Source organism: Gavia stellata, chromosome 6, assembly GCF_030936135.1.
Source record: "Gavia stellata isolate bGavSte3 chromosome 6, bGavSte3.hap2, whole genome shotgun sequence".
Classification (NCBI taxonomy): Eukaryota; Metazoa; Chordata; class Aves; order Gaviiformes; family Gaviidae; genus Gavia; species Gavia stellata.
In genome coordinates this window covers 37927667-37942588 of record NC_082599.1, presented here as the reverse complement: position 1 = coordinate 37942588, position 14922 = coordinate 37927667, and the positions used below count along the sequence as shown (strand labels likewise).

General features: G+C 41.6%; 1 protein-coding gene across 1 annotated transcript in view; it reads left to right on the top strand.

The window, feature by feature from the left end:
• The first annotated feature begins 1691 nt into the window (after positions 1-1691).
• The window catches only part of HIBADH (3-hydroxyisobutyrate dehydrogenase), an 83859-nt gene continuing 70628 nt past the window's right edge, over positions 1692-14922 (top strand). Inside the window, exons 1-2 of the mRNA XM_059818846.1 lie at positions 1692-1773; positions 10339-10499. Of these exons, the coding sequence (XP_059674829.1) occupies positions 1692-1773; positions 10339-10499 (243 nt within the window). The remainder of the gene's footprint in view (positions 1774-10338; positions 10500-14922) is intronic.

The following is a 14922-nucleotide window of genomic DNA, read 5'->3' as shown; positions in this document are numbered from 1 at the left end:
CACCTCTTCTCATCCCAACAAAATTTGTGCTCAAGATGGTTGAGCACGAATTTTGGTGATGGTCTCCTTGTCACCACTGAGGAGTAAAGTAAACATAGCTCAGTAGCTTCATTCACTTGGCACACTTCAAATGGCATGGTGGAAGAGACAAGCAAGCTTATGAAAATATTGGTATATATGAGTCTCTGGGGCTTCAAATGTTCTGCAAAGTGCTAGCAAATTAAAGGGTTTCTGGGTTTGTGTCTCTTTCTATTGCCGTAGCTTCAGAGATCTTTTTTCCTTCTCAAGTCACTCTGTCTTAGTGCTCAGCTGAGAGGCAATGAGAGAAAGAAGCAACTGGGTGACAGCATGAGATCAGCCTGTTGAGTGGTAGCACTCACTCATGCCAGAGTAAAGCTACTGTATAACCACAGCCGCCTTCACTGCCCACAAAATTCCTTTATCTTGAGCTGGGTTAATTCAACTGTGTATCATCCATTGTTTTATAGGGGCAAATATACAAAAATATAGTGTGGTACTGATAGAAGAGCCAAGCTCATATATCAAGCCTATTCTTTCTGTGTTAACATATAGCTGAGTGAATAGCTGACTTTGTGAGACCCGAGATCTATTCCCGATGACTACATTCTCCCAGAAGTGTGTAAATGATACTACGTAACAGCCACAAGAAATCTCTGACCTAGCAAAAGTAACCTAATGACTGAGGAAGTACGCAGCATACCTCCACAACAAATTAAGGCAAGTTGTGCTGTCAGGAAATCAACTATTTTGTTCATGAGAGAGAAATGCGGCAGCTGCAAGACTGGAGCTGAAGCCTTGCTCTGAAGAGGCAGCATTTCCCTGCCTCCAGCCTGCCCGCCCTCAGAGCCTGGCCAGCTGCCTCGCACCCCTGAAGGGCCTGAAGCTCTCCCCGGACTGCCAGCAAGGTCTCAAAGCCGTCAGGTGCTACACTGTGGATGAGCCGCACAGCTCTTAATAGCTTGTTCAAACACAACTGTAATCGATGTGGATAAACCCTCTGTCAGGCCTTCGGGAACCGCGCCCTGGGCAGGATGAAGCCAGTCATAAGCTCCAACGCTCATTTGCCATTTGACTAGGCAAAACCAGGACAATGCGGCCTTTTCCCTCACCCCGAGGGCGCCGCCTGCGCCATGCTGCGGGTGCCTCGGGCCTCACACGGCCGGGCCAGGCCGCGCGTACCCGCCGTCCCGCACCACTAACCGCCTCCGCCCCAAACCCGGCCCTGCCTACCCTCCCTCCCCTCAGCCAAGCGCCACTCCCAGCGGCGACGCAGGAAGGGGAGGCCGCAGCGGGCAGGCGCAGGCAAGAAGGAGGGCTAGAAGGAAACACCTCCCCCAGGGAGCCGCAGGCAGCAGGGTACGGTTACCCACCGCCCCGCCGCCACCTCCGCTGCCCCAATAAGGTGCCCCAGCGCCTGCCCGGCCCCCGCCCCGCCCCGCTCCGCGCTCCGGGCGCGAGGAGCGGCGCCAGCCCCATCCGTCACGGTGCGGCGGGCGGGGCCGGCCGGCCGCGGGGAGGAAACTGTGCGCTCCCATTGGCTGGGTCCCGCCTAGAAGCGTCTGTGGTTGGCTGCCGCAGCTGCCGCTCTCAGCGCGCGGGCGGTGGCGGCAGGCGGGGAGGTGCCGGGGCGGGTGGCGGCTGCCGGAGGTCACTCGGCGCGGGGGCGCAGCATGGCCGCGGCTGTGGTGCTCGGGGGACCTGCGGGCTGGTGGCGCTGGCACAGGCGGGTGCGTGCCGCCCGCGCGGCGATGGGTAAGGAGCTGTCCCTCCCCTCGGCTCGAGCGGCTCCGCTCTGACCGCCGGGCGGTCGTCGCCGGGCGGGGAAAGGCCGGGCCTTTCCAGGGGCTCGGCCGGGGAGCGCTGCTGCCGCGCTGCCCTTGGTGGCCGCGGGCCGTCCGCTCCCGACGGGCCCGGCCCCGCGCCTGGCGGGCCCCGTAGCCGCCCCGCCGTGCAGCGCCCCCGGTGAGGGACCCCGCGGGGGAGCGCTGGGGGGGTCATCGCTGGCACGGCGCGCTCCCGCGAAGCGGCTCCTGCTGCCGCGTTGTTTGAGGCCGTACCGGAACTTCGGAGTGGCTTAGTTCAATAAATGTTTTCGCTCCTTTTCTTAAAATAGCGTGCCTGGAAATTATCAGAGCCCAGAAGCGTTTGCTGTGGCACCAGTGACAGGTTAGCAGTACCTGTCACCTAGATTTGGGCTGTTGAACCCTCTCAGTCATTGTATCCAATTATTTTCCTTAAACTGAGGTAAATCCAGCAGCACTTCCTCCTGTGGCAGCTCCGCAGGCACTCACTCGCACATAGGGTTGATTCATGGGCGGTGGAAGGAGCAAACACCTTTAAACGTCCTGTCCGTGCAAGTGAACGAAGAATGTGCTTGCAGAACTGGAGCCCAAACCTTTTCCCTTTTCTAACTTGGAAATCACACTACTGTTTCCAAGTATTTTAGTTGCTGAAGTAGATAACTGAAAATATATCTTCAGTAGTCTTTTCAGTGTCATTTTGACAGCAGTCTGTTGCTCGTGTATGGTGCTGTATAGTTAGGCTCCAAACAGACAAACAGGTGAAGACTTTTCAAGTAGTGAAACGGAAGAAATATATTATTTTAAATGGTATATGATTATAAAATCTTGACACCTAACAAAGGGTTTCAGGAATTATTTAATTACTTTCAAGTAACTTCTTAAAAATTGTAATTCCCCTTTAAACCTCATTTAAACTGATCAATGAAAAGTGTTTGACACTTAATTTTGACATTAGCTTTCAGTGTTATTTTTGCTTGACTGTCTCTCTTGTGCTAATGCATGGGGTTTTTTTATAGGGTTTTTTATAGTGGCAGCTCTGGTGTTGTGCTAAGTAATAGCTCAGGTGCAGCAGGCGTATTGGTCACATGCTAGTAAAGTTAAATACAGGAGACCTGTTTGTGTATTTAGTAGCTTTTGTGATACCACAATTGAAAGCAGTAGCTTTCAATATATTTTGAACTTTCTGTGGATGGTAGCTGTCAGGTATTTCTGTAAGAGCTTTGAAATCTGCTGTCTTGGTCAATATTCCAATGGTCATCTTTAATGTAGAGAAGATGGAAGGGATCTCATTTCTTGGTGTGAAAAGCAACCCAAAAACACTACAATGGCCCTTAAAGTTGAAAAATATAGTTTGTCTTTGCCTGAAGACCTGAGTGAGAAACTGTGACTAAGTCTAAGCAGAAATTGTGACTCTCCCAAGAAACTTCCATAGAAGAGAATTTCACCCATAGTGTTAAGCTCTGACTTACTTTTAGTCAGTAGTGACTGCACTGAAAGTCCTACTCAAAGTCCTGTTGACTCTGAGAAGTGTTTATGGGATGAAGATCTAAGCATTAAGCCTTCTTAACTGCTAAGCTCTACTGCTTAGTTTTATGTCGAGGTTTCCACATCTCTAATGCGTTTATTAGGTTTGCCATCCTTTTCTTTAGTTTTGAGTAGTCTAAAAGTTGTTCTTTGAGTAGTGATTTCATCAGCTGTCATTCTGAGTGAAATGCCATCCTAGTGAAGGAACTCTGCCAGCTCTGAGAGCTGTCCAACACCACGGCTTGGTTAGCAAGCAGACTGTCTTTGATCACTTATTGAATGCTCCTTAGTTACTTGGTCAGTTGCTCTTTGCGGCTGGTGCAGACCATGATGGTTTGTTTCTTCTGTATGTTTATACCAGAGGCTGTTAAATCATCTAGGAGAAAAATAACTGAGGGCAGATTTTGGAGGAGCATCTTGGGTATGTATGTTTGTGTATTAGCAAGTTGGATAGAGACCATATAGTCTTGTGATCTGCAGCTGGCAGTTGCTGACAAAGGTGCTTTATGGAGAGGGTGTATATGACCTTACTTAAAAATACATTTTTGATGGATGTGGAGAAATCCTTCCTGGGGACTGCTAGGGAGGATGGAGCGGGAAGTTAATCAGGTACTGTGGCTGAGAAAGGAAGATTTTCTGGTGAAAGAAGATTCATCAGCTGAGGGAATTGTTCATCAAAGAAGACAGTACGCTGCTAGAGAACAAAAATGTCCTTACAAATAGTTTTGGATGAGTAGTAGAGACCCATTCAGTTAATAGTTAAATACTACTTTTGTTGATGCAGGAGCTGTGTTTGAACTGTCGAATGATTCCATGCTCTGGTGCAGAGAAGCATTAATTACTAAGCAAGGATTATGACAGAAAGACCTGCTGCTCTGAAGTCCAGCACATTACTTAATTAAGGGATCAAGTGTATACCTGATACTCTTTTTAGATTAAAAGCACATACTACATGTTTTTGTCTTTAATGTATTAGCAAATGTTTAATGAGGTATAGCTACAGATAAGAAAAATGAGGTAAGAAGACTCTGACTATTACAAGATAGCATGTCTGGTTTTCATCAGCAGACCTTTACAGAGGCAAGGAAAAGCAAGTGAGTGTAAGGCTGGCCAAATTTAGAGTCTTGTAATCTTCTTAAATTATGATTTTGGCAGAGTGCAGTTCTCAAAATCATTGCATAACCTCTAAAAGCCTATGACCCTGGGGCAATTTAAATTCCATTGGCAAAAGCTTCTAGGAGCAGAAAGACCTGATTCTGCCCGTGTACAGCTGGCCTCTTGAACTTCTGTGTTTCTCCATCTAGTTCCCCCCAGGATCTAGTTCAGTAGAGGTTTATAAGTTTCCGTAGAGAAGTTTGCACAAAACACAGAAGCTCTCTCTGATCCTTTCTTTCAAAGCAGGAAGGAGAAAAGGGATGGTGTCTTCTGTTGTACTTGTACCAGAACTTAAGATGCTAAATCAGTGGCAAAATCCTTCATTTAGTGTCTCAAATTGAATTGTCATCATGTTTCCCTCTCCTTGTCAAGTTACTTCATATGCAACTGTACTTTCTCATAAAGCCCTGAGCAAAACCAGCCACTTCAGTAGTTGAGCTTCCTCTGGGCATCTTCCCATGCTCCTGTTAAATCTCACCTACTGGGTTGGAAAAGAGCTCAAGATTCACTGATCTGGAGAGATCAAGAATATTAATATGACTTGCAACCACTCTGATTAGGAAATTCATATGGGACAGGAATATATGGGCTATTACCCCTTGTGCCAGATTTGTCAGTTTCATTTGACTGTGGAGCTAGGGATTCCATCCCAGGAGCTAGACATTTTGGTGAACATGGTTCAAAATAGATTTTATAAAGCCAAAAAATAAGTAATATAGTTGAAATTACAATTTGAGAGTTGCTGGTTTCTCAGTCCTGTTCTTGGCCAGTTAGACTGTGCTTTCCTTCAGAGTACAAGCGTATTGGACCTTTTCCAGCTCTACTGTCTGTGGTCCTATCCAGCTATTAGTTCCTTTTTGTTTGAATACAAAGAGATGTCCTCTGCACTGCGTATTATAGTGTCTGTGCAGTCTACTATTTGCAGTGAATTCAAGGCACCACTGGAGCTGAAATTCTTTCTTGAAACTGTAAGAGTCATTACTTTGGTAGATAGTGTAAAATGAAATGTAAACATCTGAAATTATCTAAACTTGTAACTGTCATTGTTCAAGTTAAAAAGAAAATTGCTTTCGGCATCCTTACATAGAAGCTTGAAAAGACAAGTTTTAGGTCATTGACAGGCCAGGTATTCTAAGGACAGGATTGCAATCTGCATTTCTGAATTTACTCTCTTAATGGATGTATTTTGTTCAAGAAAAGGCATTCAGAGATTTGTAAACTCTTGCTGATTTTTCAATTAAATTATTTGTAAGGTAAAATTCTCATGAAATTGTAGATTAGGTCAAGTGTATCTATTGTGGCTGACTTTGACTTTTCAAAGCAAAACATTTTTATCTGTATTGTCTATAAGCCCCCAATATGGCAAGAGGGTCATAAATTGATCCTCCTCATCAATGGAGTCTTCATAGGCATGGGGCTCTGCGAGCACATGTTCCCTCAAGAGAGTATGAAGAATCTCCTGGGAAAAGCCCAAATTCTTTGGAGTCAGTGTAGCTGTAGCTGGTTTTGCTCACAATTAACTTGATCTATAGATTAACTCATGCTGCTGGTTCTGTTCCCAGTGAAGGAGAATTAGTTGCACGTGGTATCAGTGATTATTTTAAAAGTAGCTTCTATCACTCCTGCTTCAGATGTTCTGCCCTCTGTTAGAAGCTGAATGTGGACTGGGCATTTTTCCAGCCATGTGATTGCAGCAGGTTACTGTAGATTTTATGGTTGAAGTAAAATGGACTCAATAGCACAGGGACAGTTTCTGCAAATGCTTATACAATTGATGGGATTAGTTAAGCGTACATGTATGTGGGTTTGCAGAATATCAATCCTTAGATGTTTGAATTATACAGTTATTTCAAAACCGAGCCTGTGCCATGTATCAGATGGTAAACAGTGCTTAGATATTCAAGCTGGACATCACTTTCCATGATAGCACCTGTGGAGTTTCATCTAATATGAAGATGTGAACAATCGTGTCTTCTTAAACATCCTCTGTTTGGCAAACCCCACTGTCTTAAGTAGTCATTAAAAATATGCCATGATTTTAAATGCAGTTGATTCAAATTTATTTGAAAGCAGCTTTATTAGGTATGTCTGTGAGCTAATTTCATCAGTCCTTTAAAGTGGTTTTCCTGTGTTTGAGTGCCTGGGGATCTGGAGGTTTTTCAAAGCTGTTAATTGAATTATGTAATTTTAAAGTGGCTAATTTAACACTGGAGAATGTATCAGCACATTCTGGTGGTGTATCAGCATATCAGCATATTGTGACAAGTTAAACCAAACTAAGAAGTCAGAAACTGAGTCAGGAATTGGACTATTTCTCTAACAGGTCCCAACTCCTGTGGATTTGAATATGTTCTAGTTAGCACAGAACAGAAAATGGTCCCTGATTCATGAACTAAGACAAGATAAAATCAACAGAGACAGACAAAAAGAGAAATAATAGAATACAGTGACACAAAACTAATAATACTGATCAGCATGTTGCCTCATATTCCAGCCTAACAGTTGCTATGCCTTCTGGGGATATTGCAAAATGAAGACTTTTAAGGAACGCCTTATAGTAGAAGAATGAGTTAGTTTTATGGATTGTGAAGAGCTGCTTTAGAGAAGTAATAGAGATGCTTGTTGGCAATAGGCCTGTCATTGCAGTCCAATTACCAGCTGATGTCTTAATAGTAAGATGTGATGATAGCCATGAAAAGTCATCAAAACAAAGTGGTTTTATGTGACATGATAGAGAAAAGTAAGGCAGGATGCAGAGAAGGAGTAACAGAAAGTAGCATGGGCAAAAAGTCCTTCTCAATTCCTAATACTTCCACAAAAATCAAGGCAAGATTATGTCTGTTAAGTTGAGGCAGGTGGCCAGGTTCTGAAGTAGCTGAGATCTCAGATATGATGAAGGAGGAATCAATGAGATTTAAGCAGGTCATGGATGGGTCTTCTAGGCTGTAGGTATGAGTGACAAGCATCACTGCTAGTGTCAGCACTGATATAGGAAAAAGGTATCAAGGAAGTTTTCTGAAGATGATTAAGAGGTTTCTTGATGTTTAGTTTGAGGTGCTGGTTCGATGTCCATGAGATGGTGTGAGAAAAGAAGAGATGAGGGTAAAAGTGAAGAGTCTACAAGAATGAGCCTAGGCGTGGTAGCCAGATTTACGCTTCTGATGAGGTTACTTGGAATTCACAGAAACAAAGAAAACTGAGGTTTGGAAGCAGGACTAACTTTAAAGCTAGATCAGGTTGCTCAGGGTGCTCCAAGGTTGCTCCAAGGATAGTTTCCACCACTTCTCTGTGCAGCCTGTTCCAGTGCAGAACCTTTGTCCTCATCAGGGATGCTTTTCTTATTTCCAACAAGAATTTCCCTTCCTGCAACTTTTGGCCTTTGCCCCATGTCCTATTGTTGTGCACCTCTGTGAAGAATCTGGCTTCATTTGCACTGTAACTCTTCTTTGCTACCACTTCATAGGTAGTGGAGGACTGCAACTAGCCTTTGCTTCTCCAGGCTAAACAAAGACAGTTCCCTTAGCCTCTGCTGATACACCATATTCTCCAGCTTCTCAGTCATCTTAATTGATGTATGCTGGGCTGTTTGCAGTTTTACCACATCTCTTGTGTATTGTGCTGCATAGAGTGGAATCACTGATTTCTTTGACTTGTTGGGTATGCTCTTGCTAATGTAGAGCAATATGTAATTAACCTTTTGCTGCAAGGATGCACTACTGACTCACGCTCAACTTGTTGTCTACGGGAATCCACAGGTCCTTTTCTGCAGAGCTGCAACCTGTCCAGCCAGTCCTCAGCCTGCAGTGACATCTTCTGCCCCAAGTACAGGACACTGTGTTTGTCTTTGTTGAACTTTTTGAGGCCCATTTCTCCAGTCTTTCTGAATGGTAGCCCTGCCCTGCAGTTTTTCAACCATTTCCCTCAGTTTGGTGTCATATGTGATCTTGCTGCGGGTGCTTATGTCCCATCATCACAGTCATTGATGACATTTTTAAGCAGCAGCAGCCCCAGTATTGACTCATGAGGAACATCACGCTTAACTGATTGTTGCTAGTTTTTGAACCACTGATCACTGTTGTTTAAGCCCAACAGTGCAGACAATATTTCTTCCATCAGGCAGTCTTGCAATCCAGTCCAGTGCATACTTTTCCCGTTTGGCTACCAGGATACTAGAGGAGGCTGTTTTGAAAGCTTTACTGAAGTCAAGGTACATAAGATCCACTGGTATTAAGGGGTAGAGAAAGAAAGATGCTGAAAACCAGGACTTGAACCTCCACGGGAAGCTGGAAGCTTCGGGCTAGCAAAGGGAGCAATTTTAGATTAGTGTAAGTGATGTACTGGGGAGACTCATAGAAACTCATAGAAACTATGAGAAGAAAAGACTCCAAGATGATTACTATGGCTGATGGTGGTGTTTTAGGCTCTTTGTTAATTTGTTTCCTAGATTTGACATCTAGCACTTCTTAAAAAAGCAATGTGCTCTTTTCCTGACTTACCTCCGTTCGCACTAAGCATTTTCCCACTGCAGTTTTCTTTCAAATTGTGCTACTTCTCTAGGTATGTAATTGCTGCAGGCATCTGTGGAAACTGTCTCAGACCAAAGTTCTCTCAACGAACCTGATTTATTAAATGTGGCACTTCTAAAACAGTGCTGCAGATGAAAAAGCGTGACCATTGCTGGTTAAGAAGGAGCTTAAAGTTAGAAAGAAGCATGAGGAGTCTTTGCTAAGCATTGAGACCTCTTAGAATCTAGATCCAGCTTAGGCACATTTTCTGTACGTGCACTTCAGAGTTACAGTAGTTCTGTAGTTAGTTAGCCTTGTTTCTGGCTGCTTAGTTGTCACATGCCTTAGTGTTTATTCTGCATAACTTTTTCCATTGCCGTAAAGAAGACATTATTTTATGTAATTGGCAAAGAAAACTCAGCACTGCCAGATTGTGCTGTCCTTGGATTAGGAGTGTTTAGAGTGATGAGACAGTGATTGCAGTAGATGAATGCCTGCAATGCTACTTACTGTCCAGCATTGATACTTGCTAAAAAGTTATGCAGAATAAATACTAACTAGTCTGTGTTTTCCACAGATTGTAGGTTATGCTTTATAGTTCTGTCTTCGTAGTACAGCAAATAGAATACAGTGGTTATTCCTGTAAAGACTTAAGCGTTTTATATTTGTACTCTGGTTTGTTCTAGTTTTCAGTATTTGCTTTTAAACTATAGTGCAAATGATCACATGGCTCAAAGAATTGGCAATGATTTGTTATTGAGTCTTTTAGGTTAGTGGTTTATATCTCGGTGCAGGATCGGAAGAGTCCACTTATTATCTGTGAGGGGCTGCATGAAATAAAGTGGCAGGCTCAGTCCATTTCTAGAGAACAGGTGCTAAATCCCAGGGCTACAACTGAAGTTGCAAATAAGGAGTCTGTAAAATATATATAAAATTTGATTTTGCATTTCCAGTTTAGTATTTAGGCACATAACAAAACAGAGACAAGCCTGCATATTTTAAGTGTTTGAGCTCCTCTCAGACTGAAACTCAGACCTTAGCTTTCAGGGGTGTTGCTCAAGTTTGATTATTACTATACTTTTTGAAACACTCACATTTTCCTAATGAAAATAATTTTCTGTGCTATGTAAAAAATCATTCAGGGATGGTATTTGTGGCCCAATCTGAGCTCTAATCTACTGTTTAAATTATGTGGAATAGGAATCACATTTCTGCCCTTTTTAAGTTTAACTATTTAAGTTGTTTAAATTGGTGCAAACATTACATGCTAGCTTTTGTTATATCATTGTTATACATTACTCTAAAATTGATGTTTATTCTTTTGAAATCAGTGTGTTCTAGGGCAATGGCTTCCAAAACCCCAGTTGGATTCATTGGGCTGGGTAACATGGGAAATCCAATGGCAAAAAACCTGGTAAAACATGGATATCCAGTTATTGCATATGATGTGTTTCCAGAAGCTTGCAAAGAATTTCAAGACTTGGGTGCGCAGGTATAGTAATAAACTTTCTTTATTCCAACAATAACTGTATGTACTGAAGGGTTCCTGCATGCGATATCTTTTAAATGATCTGGTTTTTTCTAGGTTAATATCACAATTCGAACTAAAACAGCTTAGTGAACACAATCTGAATCTGGGAGGTTTTGCTTGGAGCAAAGTCATGATTCTACCCTAAGTCATTTTCATGCTGTTAGCCTGAATTGCTACCTTGTTGGACTTCTTTTGCTGTTTTTTTTTTTTTTTTTCCCCTTTTTATGAGAGTAGGTTGATGGCCTGTTCTTTCACCTCCTTCTTTCTCATGCTTCCTCCTTCCCCAGGTCTAGATGGCCAGTGGGCTGCTTTTCATCTGGTTCCTACTTTGACCTTTTCAGGTTAGATGACCCTAGTTAAAAATTCCTGCTGGCATAGCTGTAAGGGTTATAGGGACATGTGAGCTTTCCTGCTGCTTCAAGGTGCAGTCCTCAGGGGCAGGGGAAAAATCTAATTATTTAAGTGCTTATTCTCTTGAAGGTGAGGAAGGTTATGGTGAGAGAAGAGGAAGGAATGAAAAGGAAAAAAGAGGGAAGGAAATTGATCGCATTAAGGAGGTTTACCTTCCTGCCATATACCCTGCAAAATCTTGGCCCTGTTCCAGTCAGTGCTATTGCTTTTGTTGATACGTTAATATACCCAGAAACCCACTCAGTCTCTCAGATGGTTGGGACTGTCTTTTCTAAGTGTCTGAAATGTATATGAATATTTTTGACGTAATTCAAAGCTACAGTAGTTTAGATAGTTGTGGTTGGATGGATAGATGCATAAAACACTGAAACAAAAGAATATACTCAAGTAAGGAAAAACCTACACAAAAATAATACTTTGATGTGACAGTGTAGAGGATAGGAAAAAATTGTCCAGTGGTGGCAAGGAAATTTTAGGTAGATCTAGACAGAGGAATTGTATGACTTGAAAGTCTAAATTGTTAGAGCTAATTGCAGCTGTTTTAAATAATGAGGTAACGTCAAGATTCCCAGAAGATAAAAATTATAAAGTGCACCTGTTGGTAATTAATTGCAGCTCCCCCTGAAAAATTACAGAATCTTGGCCTTAAGTGTGAAAGTAAGATTTTCAGCTTGTTTTCCTAGCTACTGTTTTTATTTTGTTAAAGCAGCTGAGACCCTCAGGCATGAACCAGACCTGTCTTGAGTAAGAGGATGGGCAAAAGGAAAGGAAGTCTGCTTTCTACAATTGGTTGTATTTTTAATTCATGCTCTGCAGTGGGATTTCTTTGCTGTGGCTGCCCGTTTGGATAGCTTATTGCCTTAGTAATAGAATCCTTGGCATTCATAGAATAGAAACATAGAATTAGGTTGGAATAGACCTTTAAGATCATCAAGTCTAACCGTTCACATTACTGCAAGGCTTAACATGTGATATTAAAGGTGAACTGTAATGCTTTTAAAAATAAAGCCAAAGCTATGTTTTGAGATTGTAAATTACTAAGAGAATACATGGGTAGGCTTAAATACATATAAAACACACTTAAAGAAAACATGTGAACATAACTTCCTCTTCTTGATCTATAGGTGTAAATCCTACACCAGCATTTTTTTCATGACTTGGAAACTTGTGGGTCCAGGGGGCCTTGTTGAAACTACTGTAGAAAGAAACACTGGGCCCCCAGGGCTGCTTTCTCTTTGGTCTGGCTGGTAGGGTAAAACCATCAGGAGTGTTACAGAGGTGAAAAGATGTCCCCCAAGAGACAGTATATGTTGTCAAATGTCCATTGTTTCAAGTCAGTGCTACTACTAAGGTAGGTGGAGAATGAGGGATGTTTGATCCTAAGTCTGCATATTCTGTGACTCGACTCTATTTAGCCTCTGAAGTAAAGAAATGGGAGGTAGTTTATGTCAGGAGGCAGCCACCCGCCTGCTGATGGTGAATAGTAAGGGGAAAACTGGCTGAGCAGGAGCATGTGGAACCACTTGGGGTGAAACTTGGAGAAAGTTGCAAGGCTACAAACAAGGGATAATACTGAACTGTGCTGTGAGCAAGTAGGCTGCCTCCGCGGTCTACTGTCTTTTTCCCCTTCCTCATAGTTATCCCTTTCTTTCTCACACAGCGGAGTGCATATATGTCACACAGTTACTTTGCTTCAGTTTACATATCTTTGAATCATATCTCAGATTCGGAAGATAGAGAGTGTTACTGAAGTAATCTGGTGCATAAAGCAGCATAGAAATAGAGCTTTGTTCAGTGTCTTCAGTGAGAATGGGATTCCAGGCAAGCAGAATTATTAATTGACTTATTGTAAATATCAAGAAAAAAATAGGGAAGCATTGTGGAACAAATAGAAGCAGATGCACATATTGAAGGACATAAACCAATGACCAGTATGAAGAAAAGTCTCCCCTATCCGGTTGCATACTGCAAAGGTTTGCTTGAACTGGCAAGTATCAGAACATGTACAGAACTTGTTGGGCTGCTGCTCTGAGGCAGTATGGTCTATGTTAGTAATCAGCAGTTAGTACTTGGTATGTTTTTTAAAGTTACACACATACTCTTAATGATTTCAAATGCTTAATGTTTCTTAATAGCTTTCAAATCATTCAACTTTATTTCTGAGACAGGAAGTCCCAAATAAAAAAAAAGTTTTGTATGCTGCTTGTTGAACCAGGTAGGTAGGTTTCCTGTGGGATTATTAATCATATTTGTTACAGTACCAAAAAGCCAAGAATGACAATTCCCACTTTAATTCCCACTTTTTTTTGCTACTTACTTCCTCTCTCCTCCTCTAATAATACACATTGGGACAGAAGCGAACTAGAGATACTCAGAATTAAAGACAGAGGTGTCATACTCCTATATAAAGAGCTAGGCTCTCCGGTCTCCAGGGAAGCAAGTCATAAAATTAACTAATCATGTATAGAAGCTTTTCTGCTTATAATTGCCTCATTTATTCCTCCTAACCTTTGTTCTTTGGACTAGAGTATGTTTCCTTTTATAACTGTGCGTTATACCAGATGTTTTATGTAGTATTAACTTACTCTTTCAAAACAAAACCTGCATGTTTCTAGGTCCCATCTATGCCAGTTTCTTTACTTTTTTTTTTGATAGCTTTGCTCAGTGGATATATAGTCTTCCCTTCTTTTACTTATTTTACAATGAGTAAAACAGAAATCAAGAAGTTTATCGTACTGTATCCCAGAAATCCTTCAAGATATTATTCAGCATTTCTTACAAATGTATATATACCTTGCTTGCTTTGATGCTGAGACCTTATAAAATCATTGTATATAAAAAGATAATATATTTACATCCTTTACTATCAAAACTAACAAAAAAATCCCTTAAATAAATAGCCTTTAGTATCAAAACTAACAGAAGTGATAACAAATACCTGTAGTTAAAAATAGGTAAGGAATGGTGAAACAAGGTCATCAATTTGTTTATTTGTCTACATTAAGGAAAGGAACCAATTTTTGAGGCAGCTGTAAAACTTCAATTTCTGTAACCCTAAAGCCATGTGATATGGAAATTCTGATTTATTCACATTGATTAATAACTGCATATAAAATTTTGCTTAAGACATTACTTAAAGTTTAAAAACCCCAGGCATATCTAGCAGAACAGATCATTGTAATATTAAAGTTCCTCTTCATCATTTGGCAACAATAAATGGAAAATAAATACTTCAAGCCCTGTCCACAAACAGTATCTACTTTCTGCTCATCTTGCTTCCTGCTTGGAACCTAATTCCTTTCAGTAAAACTACCTGAGTGAGTGAAATCAGATTTGATCCTCATGGTCTGAAGATAAAAGAATAAGCTGTAGTTTTTTGTTGCTGTTTTACCTGAGCTATGAATGTATTAACAATGCATTTTTTAAAGAAATTAATTGTTTAAAGCTAGTATTGGACAAAAATATTAATGGCAAATGCCTTCTGAGTAAAACTCTGTGTTCTTTGAGCTCATTGGCAAAACTCAGTACTTTAGCTGTGAGTATTTCACTTGCTGTGTACGTATCTTAAATACCATACTGCCTGCCTCTGAGAATGAGCTGGGGAAAGTAAGTTAGGTCTGTTTATTTAACAACAAATAGCTAATAATATTATTCGGACATTTTTGTTGAAGTACGCTTGAGCTGATAATTTTCTTTTTTTGAAAATGTCAGCCGTAATATTGTAAGAATAATCAGTTAGTTTACCAGATTTTTTTAAGGGGAAGCTCAGAAGTGCATTAAGCCTTTTTTTCTTTTTTCCTCAGTCTTCCTCTCTTCCAATGCTGTATATAAGCCAAGGGAAAAAAAAGCGAGGTTTTTGCTATCCTTAGTGTTGTCCCTCCTTAGAAACATTGTAGAGTGATATTTTATATAGATGCATGGTTTATAATGAATTGAAGATTCATGAATGGGTTGATGGGCTGCAAGTATCCCC